The sequence below is a fragment of the Seriola aureovittata genome, chromosome 7, assembly GCF_021018895.1.
Source record: "Seriola aureovittata isolate HTS-2021-v1 ecotype China chromosome 7, ASM2101889v1, whole genome shotgun sequence".
Classification (NCBI taxonomy): Eukaryota; Metazoa; Chordata; class Actinopteri; order Carangiformes; family Carangidae; genus Seriola; species Seriola aureovittata.
Window position 1 is genome coordinate 14,389,909 of NC_079370.1, and position 21,618 is coordinate 14,411,526.

General features: G+C 42.1%; 1 protein-coding gene across 2 annotated transcripts; it reads left to right on the plus strand.

Annotated features, from left to right (window-relative positions):
• The first annotated feature begins 664 nt into the window (after positions 1–664).
• Positions 665–20,662, plus strand: setd2 (SET domain containing 2, histone lysine methyltransferase). Of its 2 annotated transcripts, none has more exons than XM_056380396.1 (22): positions 665–1,091; positions 2,607–2,728; positions 5,447–5,468; positions 5,572–9,650; positions 9,772–9,903; positions 10,292–10,420; positions 10,703–10,826; positions 10,942–11,019; positions 11,113–11,210; positions 11,406–11,538; positions 11,924–12,058; positions 12,190–12,318; positions 12,471–13,544; positions 13,662–13,710; positions 13,785–14,154; positions 14,281–15,019; positions 15,354–15,479; positions 16,205–16,341; positions 16,431–16,542; positions 17,857–17,931; positions 18,115–18,216; positions 18,855–20,662. In XM_056380396.1, the coding sequence occupies exons 2-22, from the start codon at positions 2,700–2,702 to the stop codon at positions 19,014–19,016; spliced, it is 8,034 nt and encodes a 2,677-aa protein (XP_056236371.1). In that variant the 5' UTR covers positions 665–1,091; positions 2,607–2,699; the 3' UTR covers positions 19,017–20,662. The 2 variants fall into 2 exon arrangements, with proteins under 2 accessions (XP_056236371.1, XP_056236372.1); XM_056380397.1 differs by having other exon boundaries at positions 2,607–2,716.
• Positions 20,663–21,618: the final 956 nt, after the last annotated feature.

The window sequence follows — 21,618 nt, forward strand, 5'->3', positions numbered from 1 at the left end:
AGGCCCTTGAGCTGTCTAGATTCTTATTCATCATGCAATGACATCAGGGGTGCGTCTGATCAGTCCCATATTCATTATGCAGTAACATCAAAACACAGCCAGTCATAAAAAGCTATTTTCAGCTACAGGAAGAGCAGAGACTCCTGCAAGAGACCCTCACGGAACCCTGATCTCAACGAGTCAGACGCTGAGACAGCCTAAATCCACATAGGAACTGTGGTTAAGTTTTCCAAGATGCTTGGTACAACCTACCTGCTAAGTACCTTGAAAAACTGAGTGCAAGTGTACCCTAGGAGAATTGGTGTTTTAAATGCAAAGGTTGGTAACACGAATTGCTGACTCTTTTTTTTTTTGTTGAAGTTAATTGATAAATAAAAACTATTCATTGTATTATTTTGAGAACATCCTGTTTACGTTTAGTGTCTTAAACATTTGGGGTGCTACATATTTATATTCAATAGCCAGAATGAAATACAGAGGACCCTCCGTGTCGGGCTCTCATTTCTTTCTCCCTCTCTCCGCTCATTATGTCTTCCCATTTGATAACAAAGTAGTGAAGCTTTTAGTTTTATCTCTGTATTTTTTTTTATTTAGTAAGTCGCTGCTGATAGCTCGGATCGGCGGTGCGCTCCAGGGTTCGCGCCAGCTGTGCACCCACATCATGTGATGTTGTTGAACACAGCAGCCACAGCCATAGAGGCACTGTGAGGACCAGTGTGGAATAAAAGGTATCCCAAAGATATGTTCACAGTCCTTCCCGTGGGTTAGATTGCCAGTTTTATTGTAACGTACAGGTTGGCCAAACTAAGACATTTTCTGAGGGCTTGGTTTCCGTGATTATCTGTCATTTCGATCTCTCCTCCAACTCTTGGCTAACTATGTGAGCCCATGCTAGCTCGATAGTACCAAGAATCACCCAGGCTGAAGCTGGGGCGCAGCAGCAGCGGATCGAGCCACTGAGCCGACGATCATTTCCGACAGCTCCGTATGGATTTGACGTCGGCATACATTGTTGCTTGATGTTATACCAAGGGCCGATTACCAGCGATTTCAAAGATGGGGGAACCTTGTGACCTTAAGCACGTCGTAAAGTGAGTATCTCGTGAATCGATGATCTCTGCTTAGTTTTACGTTGATTTTGGTAAAACCATTTCACTACACACAGGACAAAACATCATTAGCCAACATGCTAGTAAAGCCGGGTGTACAGACTCGAGTATATGGGTCCATTACATCCTAAAACGGAAACGCATATGAAACCCTTCCTGCGTTTTCATAAAATTAGAAAAGTAACGAGCTCCCCAGGAGTTGAGAAAACCGTAATTACCAAGACTTTACACCCTCGGTACAACTCAAACAGCGTTTAGTAAAATATAAGTTAACAGCAATAGCGTTAGCCAACTAGCTGCTAGTCACGACAGTTAGCTAACATAGCTAGCGTTAGCTACTGATGCTAGTGGAGTTCTTGGCTAGCCGTCTTCGTTTTCACAAACAAATGTGGTTGTTTACTTCTGCTGTGCGATCTGAAATTATGTTAAACGTCACACTTATAGCATTTCCGAGCACACAGTTGTTGGTTAGTCAACATTAATTTACGAATTATACATAGCACAACACCAGCTGACGCTATCTGCAAAGATGGCCCACGAAAGCTCTCTTTTAGTGTTAGCTCACCCAAGTTAGCTTAGCTGGTTCTGATATATATTTTTTTATAAACCGGCGTCACAGTCGAATAGCTACGTTCACCTCGGTTTTCCTGCCTGCTTATTACTTATATATGTGCTGTAGTTGGACTAATTAGTACGTCGTGATAGAATATTTAACGAAATTGGTAGGTTTGCTGCACATCCTCTACTCGTTTTCACAGTAGGTAGATTCATCCATTTAAAGGCCATGTTTTGGCTGCATCCACTCCTCCCGCACAGGCCATGCGCTAGTCAGTTTACTAATTTGCTTCAAAGCACTCAGTTTGTTTTCATAAGAATGTCGATGTGTTCTTTAATAGAAATCCCCACTATGCAGACACACTTTGTTTTCTGTAGGCCATTTGCTTGCGCTTTACATGTCTCATAATGAGATGCATGCCCTTTCCTCGCCCTGCATCCATGTTTTTCTTGTATTTTCGCTCATAATAGTTCTATTTATAAGCCACAGATGAATGTAACATTTTATTTTTGTTGTTGCTGAGATGCAACTAAAGCGACGACAGTAGAGATAAACAGCCCGCCAAGGTGAGAGAAATCTTTGTCAGAGCAGACACACTCATTTAGACGTGCAAGGGGTCTGCCACATTGCAATGATAGATAAGTAGAATTTTAGGAAGGGAGCTTGAAAAAAGTCGTTAATACAGCAGCTGAAAGCATGTGACAGCACTTACTGTTTGACCTGGTGTACACAAATGGACACACATATAGTGTTTTTTGCACACAGTACATCATTAAACACTATATTTATTGAGTCAAACAAAAACCCGAATTTCTGCATTTGAAGGACTTCTCTTAGATGCTGATGATGTCAAAATTATGAAAGTTCCTGAAAGACTAGCTGTAAGATGTTGTGGACATGCGAGACTCAGTTCATTGCAACCCTATCTTTCTTTTTGTCAGGTGTCCCGTCACTTTGGAGGGCTCATTTCTCTGATTTGGATTATTCTTGGCCAGCAGCCTCTTCAGGCCTACTAATCCTAGACGAGTTTCTCAATGGACACTCTACTCAGGTCAGAGATCAGGTATTAGACAGCAAAGAATGCAACTCAAAGTGTATACTCTTGTTTTGAGTCATTTGATATGAATTTGGAAATATGTATAGTGTGGTTACCAAGTTGTGTTTTATTTTGGATGCAGTATGTGCACATCTTTCTTGCAACTATTTACTGGTAAACGATTTTGAGTTCAGGATCATCCCAAGCCCAAGGCTCTGTCATTATTTGTACAATGACAGTTATTTGACAATCAAGAATACAAGACTGTCCTCTGCAAAAAGTCTTTGGCTTTTATTTTAAATTTGACATTAGAAAACATGTTGTCTTGACAAGCAGTAGTATGCCAAGGTAGAAATGCCTCTAAATAAAAAGTGAAGACTTATGGTGTAACTCTCTTGCATGAACAAAATGACTATATCAACACAATGCTTGGTTTTGGAAACTACATATGAATAACATTCCTGTATTTTGTGTAAGAAAAAAAAAAAACTTTTGCTGCATGAATTGATAAAGGTGAAGTTCTATGTTTAGTAGGTCCAGTCCATTAATCATTTGATTTTAGGCTGCCTGTTATAGCCCTTAGTATATATTTGAATGTCCCCGCAGAAGTGTCTCGTTTTGAAGGTCACAGAAAAAGGAGAAATTAAATCCTAAAGGATTAAATGACCCAGTTGTTGCCTAGCACCCATATTGAGCCTACCCTAAGGAAAACATGCATACTTTAATAGGACAGAAAGAGGAACAAGAACCCAATTATTCCTTTTTTTACAGGTTGAATAGTCAACATTTCTGTGCCTCTTTGTTTTTGTTTTTTTGTAATTTGTTTATTTCCACCCTTGTAAAATGGACCTTTTCCGCTGCATGGTACCGGCCCAAATTAACTCAACTACTCGCCTTTTTTGTTTTCCATTGGGCAAAAATTGTGGATAGGACCTGGTACCTGTTATTTTTTTGGTATTACCTCCGCTGAGGTTCCAAGCAAGCTGAGGCAATACTAAAAAGGTGACATGAAAACATTAGAGACTACTGATTGGTCAGAAATAATTGTCACTACTGTGTCATCACTGTGTGAGACGGGACGTTCTGAACAAATGTGCCATTTTTAAATATCCAAGCAATTGTATACCGCTCACTGCCTGTGACATTTTTGTTTGTTATTTTACTGTACTTTTAGTATGGGTGGACAAACAAAATGCCAGCTCTCACGGGTACATAATTTTCCTGTTTAACATGGGGCAAAAAAAACAAATTAAACATGAATTTATTTATCTGTGAGTGCCAGCATTCTGTTTGTCCTGTTAAGATAGTTTCGACCATGCACTCGATACATTGCTCAGGATTTGAAGCTGTTCATGCTGCCACTGGTTACTTTTAATATGGCAACCTACAAAACCTCCCCAGGGTCAATTGAGGAGGTGCAGATTTTTCTCTTTTTGATATCCCTTCTTTATCTTCCATTGTTCGTGTGTATGTCACGTAGCTTTGTGTGTCTACCGAGTCAGTATTATGCGATGGAAAAACGCTAATAGATCATCTAAATATACTCCATGTTTTGTTTACAGTTTGTTTGCAGTTAGTTTTTTGTTGGTTTTTCTTGTATACTTAAAATCAAGTCTGTAAAACTATCCTTTGACCACACTCAGCAGAAATATCACAAACTTAATGTAAGTCATTTGCTCAAGTTGAAAAACACTGCTGAAATGGTAAATTGCTGTTATCGATTTATCTCGGCTTGTGTATCTTGTATGCATTCAGCTTTCCTTTTGTGCAACATTTCTCAAACTACACACTCACTGTGTGTGTGTATGTCATATACTGTACACGTATACATGTACATAAACGATTTATATATATATATATATACATGTTGTAAAAAACATTTCAATCCACTGACCACATACTGTCTGCAGATACAGCTAGTTTTTGTTTACTTTTTAAAAAGCAGCTTTCCCAATACATAGCAGCCATACTGGGTATGTTTGGTCTCTAAATCCTGAGCATTTATTTAATTTTGAGCAAAATCTTGATTTCCACCAGTATCATCCAACATAAAAAGTTCAGAAATAAAAGGGAACTATACAAGTATTCTTCTGTTTAAATTAGTAAGACATTTTTCATTTATGTTTTGAGTTTACTGTGGCCACCTACTCTTTCCTTTCAGCTATTCCAGTCATCCAGTATATATAACATTTATTGGCCAATGAATTTGATAGCACAGGAGTACCTTCTATCATTGACCTTTCATTTATATCCATTTCTTTCAGTCACTGTCTCTTTCCCTGTCACTGTGCCAAGTTGGGCAAGTAGCCTAGACACAAACTAAGACATGACTTCTGTGCTCTGAATTGGAATCCATCCCTGGTTTTGTTGCATGTCAGCCATTTCTCCTATTTCCTGTGGAACTCAAAAACGCAAACCACAAAAAAAAAATGAATGTGGTTTAGATGAAATGTTTGAGATGATTTAAAAATTCACTCTATTAGTATTTCCTAATTTAATCTCTGAGACAAATCTAAAGCATGCTTATTCTTTGTATAAATGGCCTTTTGCACTTTAAGAACAGGGAAAACAAGGGAAAACAGAATTAAAGAGGGGCATGTTCACATCCAGCAAGGTTACCTTGAGAATTGTTTTCTCTTATCTTCCCTGAGTATCTTAAAGTTGTTACCTAGTTCTATATGAACTGCGCAAATTGATTTGTCTTTTCTCTCTTTCATGTTCCCATGGTGTCTGATGTAACCACAGAGAGGAGGGGAGTGGTGCCTCGGTAAGTTTTAACACAAAGCTAGTGAGCAATTTAGCAACATTTGTTATGATACAACCACTATGTCTAATTTCACATACTTGTGTTCTTTTTTCTATTATTGCAGGTAAAGGTTGAAGGCCTATCCAAGGCAGCTCTAATGAAAAGCCTGTCTCCCAGAGTGATGCTGTCCAACCATCTCTTGCCTAAAGGGACCAAGACGAAGGTCAACCTAGAGGATCAGGGTCGTCAGAAAGTGTCCTTCAGCTTCTCGCATACCAAGAAGCCACTGCAGAGCCTGTTCTTCATCCCTGCCAGCCCTGACAAGACCGTCGCTGAACCTCAGGCTGCCTTGTCACAGTCAGTCTCAGACAAAGGAGGGCAGAGTACAGACAGCAAAACTGAACAAAAGCAGACACCTGTGGTGCCAACATCAATAGCAGAGACACCTTCTCAAACACCAGTCTCCTCAGCCACTAAACTGAAACCAGACTTGGCAAAGATGCATTTCAAGAAGCAACTTCTCAGTGTCTCTGTGACTGAAGAGAAACCAACATCCCTTATGCCAGAGGAGCAGCTCTCCCCTGAATTGCAGTTTTTGCAGAAGTCAGCAAGTAAGAGTGCAACTGAATTCCCAACACCCCAGCCTCAGAATGTCGTTGATGTCTGCCCGTCTGAGAATGCTCACATTGAAGCCTCTGAGACGAGGCTAACCCCGAGCCTCAAGAAGCCCGCTGCTTCCTCAGGAAAAGATGGAGAGACTTCCAGCAGTACTGAGCAGGATAAGGTATACAAAAGGAAAACCAGGTCCCAGTCTAATAGTGCGCCCCCTGGCTCAGAATCTGATGGAGATTCAGTCCAGATGTCTTCCAGTTGCAAATCAGTTGACTCCAAAAGTAAAACAAACTCCGACAGCAGAAGCAAAGAGGTAAAAAAGTCTTCCTCTGGTTCACATGTGGAGGAGAAGGAAAAAAGTTGCTCAAAGCGGTCAGAGAATCACGAAAGGTCTTCTAGTTACTCCAAATCAGACCGTGATTCTAGACACACATCATCACGCTCGGTTCGATCAGACAAAGATCGAAGAAGGTCCAGGTCTAGATCACGGTCTCGATCAAGAGGGTCTCGAACAAGTTCATCCCACTCCAGATCAGAGAGGTCCAGAGGTGACAGAGGATCACGCTCTGAAAGGTCATACTATCACGACTCTGACCGCCGATCACACAGGAGTTCGCCACGCAGAGAGAGAAGACGTTCTCGTTCTCGCACTGACAGAACTCGGGACAGTTCTGACTCTGAGGATGACCATAGGAAAACAAGGACAAGGACAAGTGACTCGAGTAGATCGTCTGTCCATTCAAGCTCACATAAAGAGTCAAAATCATCATCCTCTTACTCAAAATCAGAGAAAGTCTCAAAATCTATAGATTCTCCTCACTCTTCAGAGATAGATAAAAGAACACAATCATCAAAATCTGAAAGGACTTCAAAACGATTATCAGACTCTGATTCACAGCGTAAGTGCTCTCCTGATCTGGACTCCAGTTACCGTAAACCTAGCATCCATCACAAGTCAGAGACCAACAACAAATCCTCCTCTTCCAGTATGCATACCCACTCTCAAACACATGAAAAATGCCAAAAAAGCAGTTCCAGTGACTCTGAGGCAGATCATAAAGGAAAATCATCACAGGGCTCTGACAAAAGCTCTGGCTCAGAGGAGAAGAGTAAAAACTCCCTAAAGAAAACCAGTAGACCAGATTCGAAACAGATGACCCCTTCTAGATCTTCTGTGAAAACCACTGGACATGATAGACAATCAGATGACATATTTCACAGTTCCAGCAAAGCACCGTCATGTGCAACCACCACAGAACTTTGTTCTCAGAGTGAAAAAGAAAAATCAGATTCCCATCAACATGGAAATGAACTTGGTAATCAGGATGTTAAGGAGATAGTTTCATGTACTGAAAAGGGTTTGCAAGAACCATCATCTACAAGAGCAAAAGAAACGAAATCAGGTCTTGAAGTTGAGAATAAAGATACCTCAGCTGTAACCTCAAGTGAAAGCCTAAAGCATGTAAATGCTTCCCTGGAAAACTTGACCAATGTGAAGGATAGCCTTTCTTCTGATCAACCACATGTGAACTCAGATGCAGCTGTCTTATATTCATGCAGTAGTACTGAAAGTATAGTGTACAGCCAGGAAAAGAAAGTGCTTGGCTGTTCGCCAGGGCCAAAGTCCTTACCTGATACAGCGGATGTACCTGTTACACATAATGTCCAGCAGAACACTAAACAAGAGACTGTTGAGCTGAATATGGTCGAGAAACAGTCTGACACAAGTGTGCCGCTAAAATTGGAGTCACTGTGTCCTGAACCTGAGAACCAGCACACTTGTGGACAGCAAAGTATAGATACCGTTAAAAAGAGCAGCGGTAATACCAAAAAGTCCCGGTGGGATATTGTTGGGCAGGACACCTCAGAGAGTGATAATTCACAGAGGATGCTTAGTGCAGAGAGTAAGCGTACTGTTAAAAAAGTAATCTCTGTCAAAAAAATTGAGTTTTCTAAAGACAATAGCCAACAAGACTCTGATATTAAAGATAATATTCAACCAGAACCTGAAACACATTCCACACTGGTAAAGCAGACTGAGATCTCTAAGCAGGAGGTCGGCTCAGACAGCACATCCATGATCGATAAATACAAAGACCAAAGTGAGCCTTCACGAGCAAGCACCAGCATTGACCACTGTGACTTAAAACTGACTGTTTCTCAAAAAACAAACACAGATGAGCCTCTGCACATAAATGATACATCCCAGGTTGATGCAGCGGCAAAGATTAACAGTTGGAATGGAAATGACCACGATGAAACATCAAAGGACAGCGGTCACAAAAACAAATTGAGTAAGAGAACATCACTTCATCAGGATGCATTAGGAGGACAGAGTGAGGGCAGTGATAGTGACAACTCGGAGTACGACTCCGATTGTGGTGAGGCTATAAAACGATTGCACTCTGTGGTGGTGGTGCCAAAGAATTCCTCCTTAACAATGGATACCAAGGACATGGGAGCTTCCTGTAGTCCTATGAATATTTCAGAACTGCACAATGCCAATATAACAGCTGACATGAATACCCGTGAAGTCCCAAATGAAGTCAGCTCTCAACAAAGACAGGGGAGTCCTTCCACTGTATTTGGGGAGAGCAGTGGTCCATGTGCTGGTGTAAATAACTCATCCAATAGCAGCATGTTGTGTCAATCCCAGAGCAATATGATTGACAGCACCAGTCACTCTGAGGGTTCCAGCACCATCAGTGCCCTGCCTTACATGGCCGGTCGTATCAGTGCCCATGGAAGTGCCACAGATCCTGCTCACAGCCTTGATAATTCCAGACAGTGTGAACAAGGGCACAAACAGCACACTTTAAGTAGCAGAGGTGAACGGCTGTACTCCCATTATCAACAAGGTGATTTCTCCAATGCTGACAATATCAATGACAAGAATGGATTCGTCCTGGGTTGGGAGTTTTCGCAAACAGAGCAGCCAAGTAGTACATACCAGCAGCCTGATAGCAGTCATGGGCCACAGTTAACAAACACTAAGTTGGTGGGAAACTCTCCCAAGGGACAGGAGCACAGGCAGAATAATGCCATCTGGAACCATCAATCCCCAAACATGCAGACTAGCAGAAAACCTTACCTCCATGCACATGAACATTATCAGGATCCAGCAGGTGAAATCCATCCTGACTCTCTAACTAATGACCATGACGACTACAGTGGGGATAAATCATCAGATCTTAGTAAAACAGCTGTTGAATGGAATGGACCTAACACTGCAGGGTCATCAAGCTTTGTACAAGGGCATGAAATAAGCAGCAACAGTAGGGGCTCTGTTGTGCCTGACCCCCCTAGAGAAGACAATTTTAGACCCCACAGAGGGAGAGGCCCTCCCAAGAAAAGGCGTCCGGAGATTGAGTCAGATTCAGACAATGAGGCAGAGGCTGGGCCTGCAGGCAAAAGGGAGCGTCAAGGAGATATTGACATCTCTAAGGAAACTCTTGTCAAAGCTGAGGCGCAACGTCCATCACTCACTCTGCAGGACTTTCAAGATGCCAATAAATGGAAAGAGCATTCCAAGTCTAAAAAGATGCCCCCTTACTTTGACCTGATTGAGGAGAACCTCTACTTGACTGAGAGGTAAGATGTTATCCAGCCTGACTGGATAAGCGATGTTTGTTTAAGCAATGAACGACCTCATAATAAAACACTTACGTACTTTCAGGTTTGAGCTTTAAAAGTTTTATACTTTTATTCGCAGAAAGAAAAGCAAATCTCATCGAGATATAAAGAGGATGCAGTGTGAGTGCCCAGTGCTGCCCAGAGAGGAGCGCTCAAGGGGAGTATTGGCATGTGGGGAAGACTGTTTAAATCGGCTGCTGATGATTGAGTGGTAAGTTGATTATTACTGATAAAGCTGTACCACAACATGTAAGAGGTTAGGATAGGTCAGGCAAACCCGAAAATACAACAAACACATTTTGAGTCGTTAGTATTGAAAGGATCGCACAATTAGTAAAGAAGGCCATAGACGAGTACTGTTCACATACCGTTTCATTTCATTTTCGAGAGCCCGACAAATTATATTTGTTGATGTAAATGTAAATATAATGCTTAAGCGGTAGGAAATCTGGTAACATGGTGCTCCAAATAAGACAAGAAAAGAGGCAGTATGAATCATTTTGTTTACTATCTAACTCTACAGATTTTGTCAACAAATGTTTTAGAGTTTGACCTTAACATTGTCATTTTTTTTTGTATACATTTTTTCTTCTTTCCAGCTCATCACGATGCTTAAATGGAGTCTACTGCTCTAATCGACGCTTTCAGATGAAACAACATGCAGACTTTGAAGTTATCCTCACAGAAGACAAAGGCTGGGGTCTACGGGCAGCTAAAGACTTGACTTCGTAAGCCTCTTTAAGTATTCAGTACCACATTTTAAATGTTTTCTACCATTTAACATTAAAAGGTTCCAACAGTAGTAGTTATTTCGTGGCTGCTTACTCTGTTGGATTACAGTAGGCTACATGATAAAGGTGCTCATGTTGTTTCCTTTTGTACATTAAAAAAATAATTGCAATCCTAAACCAAAATATGCAATGTTTGAGCAAGTCAATGTTTTGAAATGTTATCGTTGAAAACACAGACAGGACGATTTTCAAACCGGTTTGTTTTTATTTCTGTCTCAGAAACACCTTTGTACTGGAATACTGCGGGGAGGTGCTGGACCACAAGGAGTTCAAAACAAGAGTGAAAGAATATGCTCGCAATAAGAACATCCATTACTACTTCATGTCTCTAAAAAATAATGAGGTAAGAAATTATGCAACACATTACACTTAATGTTCATATTTAAACTGCAATCTGGTCTAATGACTCAGGTAAAGTAGCTGGCAGAAGTACTTGACATTGTATTATGTCTTTTCAGATCATTGATGCAACGTTAAAGGGAAATTGCTCCCGGTTCATGAACCACAGCTGCGAGCCCAACTGTGAGACCCAAAAGGTACAGTGGCAAAAGATTGCCCTTTGATATTACTTTTCAGGTTACCCTGCTAAAAGCTGAATTAACTGATGGTAATTTTGTACCCCATTTCAGTGGACCGTTAATGGCCAGCTTAGAGTTGGGTTCTTCACCACCAAGGCCGTCACTGCAGGGACTGAACTGACATTTGATTACCAGTTCCAGAGATACGGGTACTGTTTCTCTGCAGTTATTTTTTTCAAACTTGTATTTTCTGCTCTCTATGCTTTTATTGCATGTGTGAAAACAATAGATGTAGATATGTTCTATTTGTTCACATAGTTAGGGGACTTAACAAGAGGTTATTTAACCATTAAACTGGTGGTTTTATCTTGGTGATTTCACCTTTGTTTTATTTAACCCTGCAGCAAAGAAGCACAGAAATGCTTCTGTGGCGCACCCAGCTGCAGAGGCTTCCTGGGTGGAGAGAACAGAGTTAGTGTTCGAGCAGCTGGAGGGAAGATGAAGAAAGACCGCAGTCGAAAGAGTGCTCTCACCACGGTCAGTTCTTCCAGTCATATTTGAAATTCTTTCTGTCATCTGTTTGAAATGTGAACTGTCTGGAGAGCAATTATTTGCAAACACAAAAGACAGAATATTGTAGTATTCAAAAGTACTAATGCCTATCACAAGCTACTAGAGCCTAGTAATGTTTGATTTTTTAGTATGGTAAAATGGTTAATTGTAATAATGGTAATGTAGTTAAACAGGGCTAATCACATAACAATCAATAACTGTAACTTTATGAATTAGCTTGTACTCCCATGTCATTACCATTACGTATTTGCCATCATGATGTCAGTTGTAAATTGTATTAATACATGCCGAAATGTGTTAACAACACTGTCAATAATAACCTATATATACCCATATTGTCCTTCCACAGGTTGATGAGGAACTGGAGGCGCTACTGGAGAATGGAGAAGGCCTGTATGATGAGAAACAGGTGGTGTCTCTCTGCAGACTAATGGTCCGAGTGGAGACCATGGAGCAGAAACTCATCTGTCTCAAGCTCATACAAGTATGACCTGAGTGATTAACGACTAGTTTCACAAAATAGTTAGCACTACTCTCCTGTTATGATTTAGCTAGAAAGTTGAGACCTTACTTGTTATTGTCATTTGCAGTAGGTAATATGCTTGTTTTGCACAGGATACTCAAAATCCGTCATGCCTGAAGCAGTTCCTGGACCATCATGGATTGTCTCTGCTGTGGATCTTCATGGTGGAGCTTTCTGAAGCTAAAGGCAACAGTGCAAACAACATCAAATTGCAGTTAGAGGTGAATTATGTCATTGATTTTTTTTATTTTTTATTATCACACCCATAATGTGGTCACATTCCTTTGTTTAAATTGTTAAATCCCTCAAAGCCTGTATGATCATAAATACAGTTATTTGCTGTTTGATCACTGATTATACATTTTGTTCACAGATCATGAAGACGCTGGCTGTGCTTCCCATCTCAACTAAGAACATGTTGGAAGAGAGCAGAGTCCTGACCTTCATTCAGCGATGGGCCCAAACAAAAACTCTCCCTCACCCTGCTGAGATGGATGGCTACTCCAGTGAGAACACCTCCCGTGCTCAAACACCCCTCAACACTCCTGATGGTTCCTCCACCAAAATGGGACCCGAATTAGATGGTGACACCTCCAAACCTGCTGTGTACCGCCGCCTTAAAATCATCAGTGAAAACAGTCTAGACAGTGCACTCTCTGATGCTAGCAAAGCATCTGATGGGAAGGAGGAGGAGGAGGAAGATGATGATGAGGAGGAAGATGAAAACTCACACGCAGGACTCCCTGACGGCAAACAGTTGAAGGCAGAACCAGTGTGTGAAGCCACAGATCCAACAAAAGATGCGATGGAAGAGTCAGAGAAAGAGGTCGAAGGGGAGAAACAGGAAGAGGCAGGGATGAGTTCTAGCACTCAGCCCCAACCTCAAACTGAGGAGGAGAAAGACAAAGTGGAGTTGGATTTGGAGAAGAAGGACACTGAGATGAAAGAGGACACAAGTGAGGGTCTGAAGGATGAACCTGAGGAGTCAAAGGAGACTGGCGAGGAACAGGAGAGTGTGGAGGAGCAGGCCAGTCTGGCAGTGACAGAAAAGGCTGAACTGGAAAGTGACCAGTCTGCTGTAAAAGTTCTTGAGCCAGAGAGTCAGTCCATCCAAACAGGTGTTTCTGAACTTCCACCTGAGGAGCCTTCAGAGCAGATGGAAGCACAGGCAGAGACACAAGAGCCTGAGAAGGCTCCTCTTGACAGTGAAGTGCAACCTGGTGAATCTACCACTGATGCTCCCCCAAGCTCTGAGATCCCAGAAGTCAGTATGCCCTCTGAGGTCACAGTGGCCCCTGTGGACCCATCAGTGATAGGAACTCCTTCTCAGGATGAGGAGGAAGGTGTCTCAGATGTGGAGAGTGAGAGGAGTCAGGAGCCCCCGCTCAGTACTTTGGACATTAGCGGCATGGCTGCCAGGCTTCTGGATAGCTGGAAGGATCTAAAGGTGAGACATTGTCAAACATGCATAAAAATGTAAAGTATTACCCATTTTCTGTTTGTAATCTGTTTGCATGGTATTGAAATCTGAAGTTTGAAGTCAAAGTTATGCTTGTCCTTTCAGGAGGTGTACAGAATACCAAAGAAGAGTCAGGTCGAAAAGGAAGCAAATGGTAAGTTAGTTCATTGCTGATTTTTGGCACAGAATTATTTCCATACAGTTTGGACTGATTTGATTTTCTCACAGATCGCAGCCGAGATCGAGACACAGCTTTGACACCACGCAACACTTCTGGGAGCCGAGAACGTGAAAGGGAGCGAGAGAAGGAGAGGGAACGAGACAGAGACTATGACAGAGACAGAGACAGAGATCGAGATCGAGATCGAGATCGAGATCGAGACTGGGACAGAGACAGAGATCGGGATCGGGATCGAGATAGGGATAGGGATCGGGATCGGGATCGGGATCGTGACCGGGATCGCGACCGCGACCGTGACCGTGATCGTGATCGAGATCGAGTCTCTGACAAAACTCCCCGCAGCACTGACAGACGGAGGAGACGCTCTGTGTCTCCACCGTCATCCTATGAAAGGAGCAGTCGACGCACTGAAGAACGGTAAGAATTCTCGTCCCTGGGGGAACACTGTGAAGTGTCTTCCATGTGCAGTGAAAACTTTTGTATACTGCATAACATGGTAAAGTTTTGGTATTCAGCTGTGGTATTGTTCTCTGAATTTTCAAGGTTTGACCCATCTAACAGCAACAAGACACCGCGAGGAGTCAGTGGCAAGGAGCGCAACAAACTGTCCACAGAGGAACGCAGAAAGCTGTTTGAGCAGGAGGTTGCTCAGAGGGAAGCCCAGAAACAACAACAGCTTCAACAGCAGCAGCAGCAGCAGCTTCAAACTATGGCTTATGACCCTGCTCTGGCCTATGCCTCCAGCCCTGGTTATATAACCTACCCCCCTGGATATCCCATTCAGACCTTTGTGGATCCCACCAACCCCAATGCAGGCAAAGTATTGCTCCCTACCCCTTCAGTTGAACCCACCATGAACTATGATCAGACTCCTCCTCAGCGACTTATCTCAGACCTGGGACTTACCTCTCCATCCTCCACTTCCCAAGCCACTCCAGTCTCTAATCTCTCTCAGCACATCACCACCACCAACCTCGCAGCTGGAAACCCCCAGCAGTATGCCCAGCCAACTGTAGCAACTCAGGACGCAGGTGTAGCTGTCCTCTCTGTACCAGCCCAGACGGCCCCTCAGGTACAGAGCCAGCAGAGCTACACCACTCTCTGGGACCCTGCCACTCAGCAGGCAGTGACTGTGCAGACCCAGCCAGCACAGCAGTATGCCACAGCTCCAGCTCCAGCACAGGCCCAGACACAGACAGCCATCTATTACCAGGGCCAGCCTTGCCAAACCATCTACAGTATCCCCACCGCCTACCCTCAGACTAACACTCCAGTCATACAGGTAGGGTTCCTCGTGTGGGTCCAATATCCGCTGTGGAGTTTACTGTACTCATATTCTATAATAATCAGTGTTGAAAAGCAGAGATTCATTTATTTTTGTCATTAATGTAAGAAATACAGTACCTCATATTAAGGGTGAACATAGATATAGAATGTTTTGCATTAAATAGACACTTTTACACTATATAAAATTTGAATCCACAATATGTATTTCATTTTTTATTGAATGCTACAACCCAACCCAATGCAATGCAGTACATGCACAACTGTACTTGATAGAAATCTGGAATACATAGAGTACCTGTCTGATCTGGTTGTACTTTGTGTTTCTGAAGGCGTACACTGAACCCACAGCCAGCTACCTGCATGGCCAGCCGGTGTATCCCGGCCATCAACAGGGAGTGGTGGTGCAGCAGGGAGGCACAGTCACCACCATTGTCACATCCCAAACTGTGCAACAGGTAATGCATACAAGTTCCATCTATTTTCTCAAGCATTTGGAATGAAAAGAAATCTACTCCTAATCTGTAATCTCTGACTGACGATTTCTGATGTTTAAACTTGTGTCTTTGCTTCTGCAATGTGATGTATTCCCAGTTGAAACGGGATAATGAGGCAAAACACAGTGAGGGATATTTCAAAATTGTTCCCAAAAGGATATTAGAAAAGGAGAGGTGAGGTGGTTTTGATTTGGTAAAAGGGGCAGAGAGGTAGGATCGCTTAAAAATCTGTCATATATTTCAGGGTTTTGTATGGGATTCATGTTTTTTGGCAGCATGAGGTTGCATTTAAGTTGAACTGATTTAAAGCTGGAGCGATTTTTATGAAGTTGACGTCACAGTTTCAAGGGTCTTTGACATTTTTACAAATCACCTTTACTACATGAGGTTTTGATGTCTCAGTGTGACCACAAGGGGGTAGTAGACATTTAAATTATGCAACTCTTGAGACCTGTCTCATATAATGACAAAGTGCCTTAAGAACAAATAAAAGAAAGGGTTCAGTGGGCTCCATTTGTAAATAACAATCAAAGTGACACTCACCTACAACTACAATCATTAAACTTGTAGCCTATGAATTGGGTTTTTTCTCTTAGCTAAACCCGAAAGAAATTGTTGGTACTTAGAAGTGAAGCTACATGGATTTGCTACTGATGCTTCTTTTCTATTTCTTCTCTCCTCTCTAGGAAATGATTGTACCCAACAATGTGATAGACCTGCCTCCTCCCTCTCCCCCTAAACCCAAAACTATCGTCCTACCTCCCAATTGGAAAGTGGCTCGAGACCCTGAAGGGAAGATCTACTACTACCACATTGTCACAAGGTAGCGATGCGTCTATGCAGTGTGTGTCTGTGCCTCTAAACACCCCCTGTATGTATCTTTATGTCACATTACTTCCCTCTGCCTGTCAGGCAAACACAGTGGGACCCTCCAACCTGGGAGGGAAGTAGCGACAACACTAGTGTGGACCATGAATCTGAAATGGACCTGGGAACACCCACGTATGATGAGAATCCTTCCAAGGTGAGCTTTTAAGTTATCGTTTTTAGTGTCTTATGAAACCTTAAATGTGTGTAGTTGTTGTGCACCGGACCTTTTTTTTTGTATACAAGAAAAACCGTGAAGAGAAAACTATGTTCCTTCATTTAACAATGACGAAGAATCATCTTCACTTTTTTGTTTGGTTCCCCAGAAAGTTTGTGCTTGGATGCAGAACATGATTATAGTGTTTGTTCCTTGAGGTAATTGAAGATGCTGCACTAGTGATTACTTTCAGATGTGTCTCAAGGAGGAAAAAAAGAAAAAAAACATCAGCACAACACCACATTCAGTGACTGTTTATGTTCTCGCAGATGACTCCTCGCAAAATGGCCTCATCAGAATCTACATAGAGGCTTGAGATTTGAAAAGAGAATCCACTCACCCCACCCCCCTGCTCAGCTGTCTGTCCCTTAGCCTCAAGGCCATGCAGGGAGGGGTGGCTTTGCTCATCTCCTCTTCCTCTGCCTCGTTTGTTTTCCCTCTTCATTTTTATCCTAACTTTGAGGATAATAAAAACCATCTGGAAGACCTAGCATTCATTTATTTGCGGTTTCTTAACTATATAACTGTCCCTTTTGTCTTTTTTAGATGTAACAGTTTTAAAAAAAAAAAAACCAAACATCGAAACTGAAATGTAGAGATCCATGTTTTTATGCAAAGTTTTCTGCCAAGTACAGCTTCAAGGTCATGGACCATTTCCCAGCATGTGTGTTTACACAGTGGTGGTGTCCATGTCCAGCATTAAAAATATGGCATATGCCCTGCTTGTACATGGTTCAGTTTTACTGTTTCTGGTTGTTTGTCCCTGGCACTGTGTGTGTGAAACCTTTGTGCTTGCTTTTGATCCTCACCACTTTGTTGTCGGTGCAGCCAGTCAGCTGTTGCCTGCTTGCCTTTGTTGTTGAAGGCTGAGGCTGGAGAGTCAGCATCCTGGCAGGATATCCCTGCTTTCTGTCAAGTAGCTGCTGAGCAGGTGCTGTTTGATGCCCCACTGACCTTGATAGCTACTGTTCTGCAGCCAGTTGCCATGTTTGATTGAGCTGGTGCACAGGTGGGGCCTCACTTGTGGTTATTATTGTAGAGAAATTACTCAGCTGAATGATGTCTGTATGACATGGTAATGCTGTCTTCCCCTATAGCTAAGAAAAAGTCTGATGAAAAAAGTAGAATTTGATGAGACTTTGTTTGTGACACGTTACACTTTCAAAGCCAAGGGTTCAATGTGAAACAAATTATGTTTGTTTGCAATCAAGCATTTTAATCAAATCATTTCACTCTGCTATTATGTTGTTACAGTTCTCCACGAAGACAGCTGAAGCTGACACTTCGAGTGAACTGGCTAAAAAGAGTAAAGAGACATTTCGGAAAGAGGTAAGCTGCAGTCTCTGCAAACAGTGTTTGCAGCAATGTTATTTAACTCCAGATGTTTCAATTTTCTAGACCTCTACACCTTTGCCTACGCTGAAGGGAATGTCTTCTATCTACCCATGCAAGTTCTAATTTGTTTTGACATATTCTTCTCTTTACATGTCTTTTTTTGTGTGTGTTACTCAGATGTCCCAGTTCATCGTGCAATGTTTAAATCCTTATCGGAAGCCAGACTGCAAATTGGGACGCATCAGCAACACCGAAGACTTCAAACACCTGGCTAGAAAGGTACGATTAAGCAGTAAGATGTTTATACACGCGGTTAGTTTTTCCATTAATCCCAGAGGAGCTTGCAACCTTTCACCGGCCTCTACATGGTGAGAGCACAATGAGAGTATTGGTCAGCTTTTAACTTAAAAGGAAAAGTTTTCAAAGTTTCCCTCAAACCAGAACTAAATAGTTGAGCTCCCACGATTTCTTTCTCCAGCCAAATGTTTTTGTATTCTGTCTCTGCAAGAGACTAAGAACATATTGTACATGTAAACTATTATCTGCCTCTCTTTTGTTTTACTCATTCCTCTCGAAAAACTCTTTGCAACCAGCATTTCTTCAAAGGACAACATTCTTTTTTCTATGGTTCCCAGTCGGTCCATGGATTGTGTATGTGGGGAGTGGTTTGCACTGAGCGCAATTCGGACATGCCATGACTCTGAGGGCATGGGCACAATAAACAGAAAAACAAGCTGGGGTTCACTCATTTAGAGATTGTGTTTTACTGTCTCCAATTACAAAGGGCAAAGTCACTAAAAGAGAATTAACCATCCACCCATTCTGCCACAACTTAGATATACATTGTAATTTTATAATTTACTGTAGTCTGGTGACAAGAAACATGTCTAACTCCTCATCTCTGCTCAATCTTCCAGCTAACTCATGGAGTTATGAATAAGGAGCTGAAAGCTTGTAAGAATCCTGAGGACCTCGAGTGTAACGAGAATGTGAAGCACAAGACCAAGGAATACATCAAGAAGTACATGCAGAGATTTGGCTCTGTATACAGGCCCAAGGAGGACACAGAGGTGTACTAGCCTCAGAGGCCACAGATGTTATACTTGCTCTGTGTTAACACAGGAGAAGCACAGATTTGCCTTTCCATTCACTCCTACATGTAATGAACTGGCCAGCTTGAACCGTGAAGTAGTTTCTTACCTGTATTTATAACTAAGAATTGCACTGCACAGGAGCTCTCCAGGCCCCATGGATCATGGAGGAGCCCCATACTAGAGACTGTCGGAGACTCGAGTGCTGCTGAACGACCCGAGACTCCAGGTGCAGTGTTTTCAATGGACGACACTGAGGGGTGCTATAGAGACTAATGTTCTCACTGACCGTTTGATTTTTAGCTTTTTTTTTTTTTTTTTCCATTTGTGGCTCTTAAATGTTCCCGAGATGATCACCTCAATTCCACTTTTTAAACTCTTCTAGCCCTGAATGAGGATTACTCAACGGAATCAGCTTTGGTATCATACACATCAAATTTCTTTGTTACTTTCCACCGTTAAAAAAATGGATCAATAACAGAACAGTCCAGCCCCCCCACCCCACCCCCCAGCCTCCTTTTTCTTGTGCACGCTTCAACCAACCCCCCTGCCACTGACTCTGTATCTGGTGCTGCTTTTAACTGGGCTGTGGAGGTCCAAGCTTCCACTCCTCAAACCCTGCCTTTCTTAACCACAAGACTTTGGAGCCTCTGTTGTTTTATGGATGCATGATATAGGCTGAGGTCAGAGTGGTATCCTTATGGAAATTCCTTCATTTTTCATGTCTCTGGCTTCAAGAAATATGCCCTTACTGGGACAAGCTTTTACTCACAATACACTTAGGGATCAGCCAGTGACTAGCAGGTTGGCAAAGGGGTTAGAGATTAATGTTTCCATGTCTTTTATCGATTTATGTATAATAACGGGAGCAGGGTTTGAATGCTATGTTTGATGTGCTGTTTAGCTGTGTGTCAAATTTTTCCTCATTTCCTGTCCAACTCCTTTCCCAACTTGTTCTGCTCTGTTTCCTCTTCTCACAGGAATGATGCTGAAAATTAAGGTTGTAGCATTGAAGTTTTAACATTTTCTAAACATGTTGTGTGTTATGGCTTTTTTATCACTGTTGGTCCTAGTTAGAAGTTAGAGACACTTAGGTCGCTCCACAAACTGTCACACATTTATTTCCAAGTTTTACAGTGGTCAAGGTAGTCTCATTAGCATTAGGTTACCAATTTGTTGCAGCCTATTAAATTGCATTAAACAAAGTTCCAACATATGTACATTGCTTTATATGTGAATATATTGAATAATAGTTTTGGGAATGTTTAAATAAGCAGACACTTTGTAAAAGGACTATCATTTCATGATTTAAAGTGTAAATAATGTGTAAAATTATCAAAGCTGCACACAGGAGACTAGGGTCAGGGAGCACAGTGAGCCCACCCATCCTCACCAGCTCAGCCCTCCTGATGCAGTTACCACATCAGTCCGTCAAACTTAGGACCCCACTGACTCACAGCCCTCTATTTTATTTCAGTGGTGGGGGAGATTTTCATGTTTTCTTTATTTCTTTTTTTGTTATTATTTTTCTATGTACAAAGTTTCACCCTACTCTACTGTAAGTATTGTGTAAGCACATTGTCATACCGAGTGTACAAACATTTTAAAAGATAATAAACTTTTTTGTAAAATTATGTCCCTGCCGAGCAGTTGAGTTGCGTTCTCCCGGGTGTCAGATAAATAGACTCGAACAGATCTAAGCAAATGTGACTGACCTCTCTTACATGATTAACTGCTGAGTGCGTACTCAATCCCATTTTAGATTGTCTCACTCCTCTAATAAGGGTCGCACATGGCATGAATGCCACTATCGCACGTACCCACAGTGTTGAGCCAGATGTTTGGCCCCTGTAAAGGGAATCAAAGTGATCGACTGCCTTCATTAGAGACGTTAAGTGCACTCTAAATATGGAGACCCATGACGAGTGGAGAGAGGCGCTGCTGTGCTTCCCCTTTCTCCTCTGTCCCAACCCCCCTCTCAGTGTATGCACATTCCGTAGCCTGTGTGCTCCAGACCGCAGTTAAGCAGTCCCGTCTGGAGTGTCTGACGGCATGTAACGCTGCCCTAGGCCATGCAAGATGCCTGCTCCCACTTAAAACTGAAGGCAAAGAGATCATTAACAGATCTGAGTTCAGAGCAGAGTGGGAGCAGGAATGAGATTGTGTCTCTGAGAGAAAGAGAAAACTTTCCTCCACAATATTTGGGATCAAGTTTTTATTTTTATTTCACCCTCAAATTATTAAATACCTCTTAACTGATTTCCCTCAGGGTTTTGGATAGGAAATGTTCTTATACACTAAATCCCTTGATATGGGGTAATATATTCCAAATATGTCCAAGCTTCCACGGTGTGCAATCCATCAAGTGGGGTTTACACTTAACTGTAAGTGACAGAAATGTTTATATGACTGCGGTTGTAGTACAGTTCAGCAATAATTTTCATATTTCCAAGAAGGTATTTGCCATGTGGTGAAAAAAGTTTAATGTTGCTATAACTATAAAGGCATATAACACAGTATCTGAAGTACATAAGCAATGGCAGCTTTTATACTAAGATGGTAAATGTTTAGGGTCTATGGGAGGTGTGAC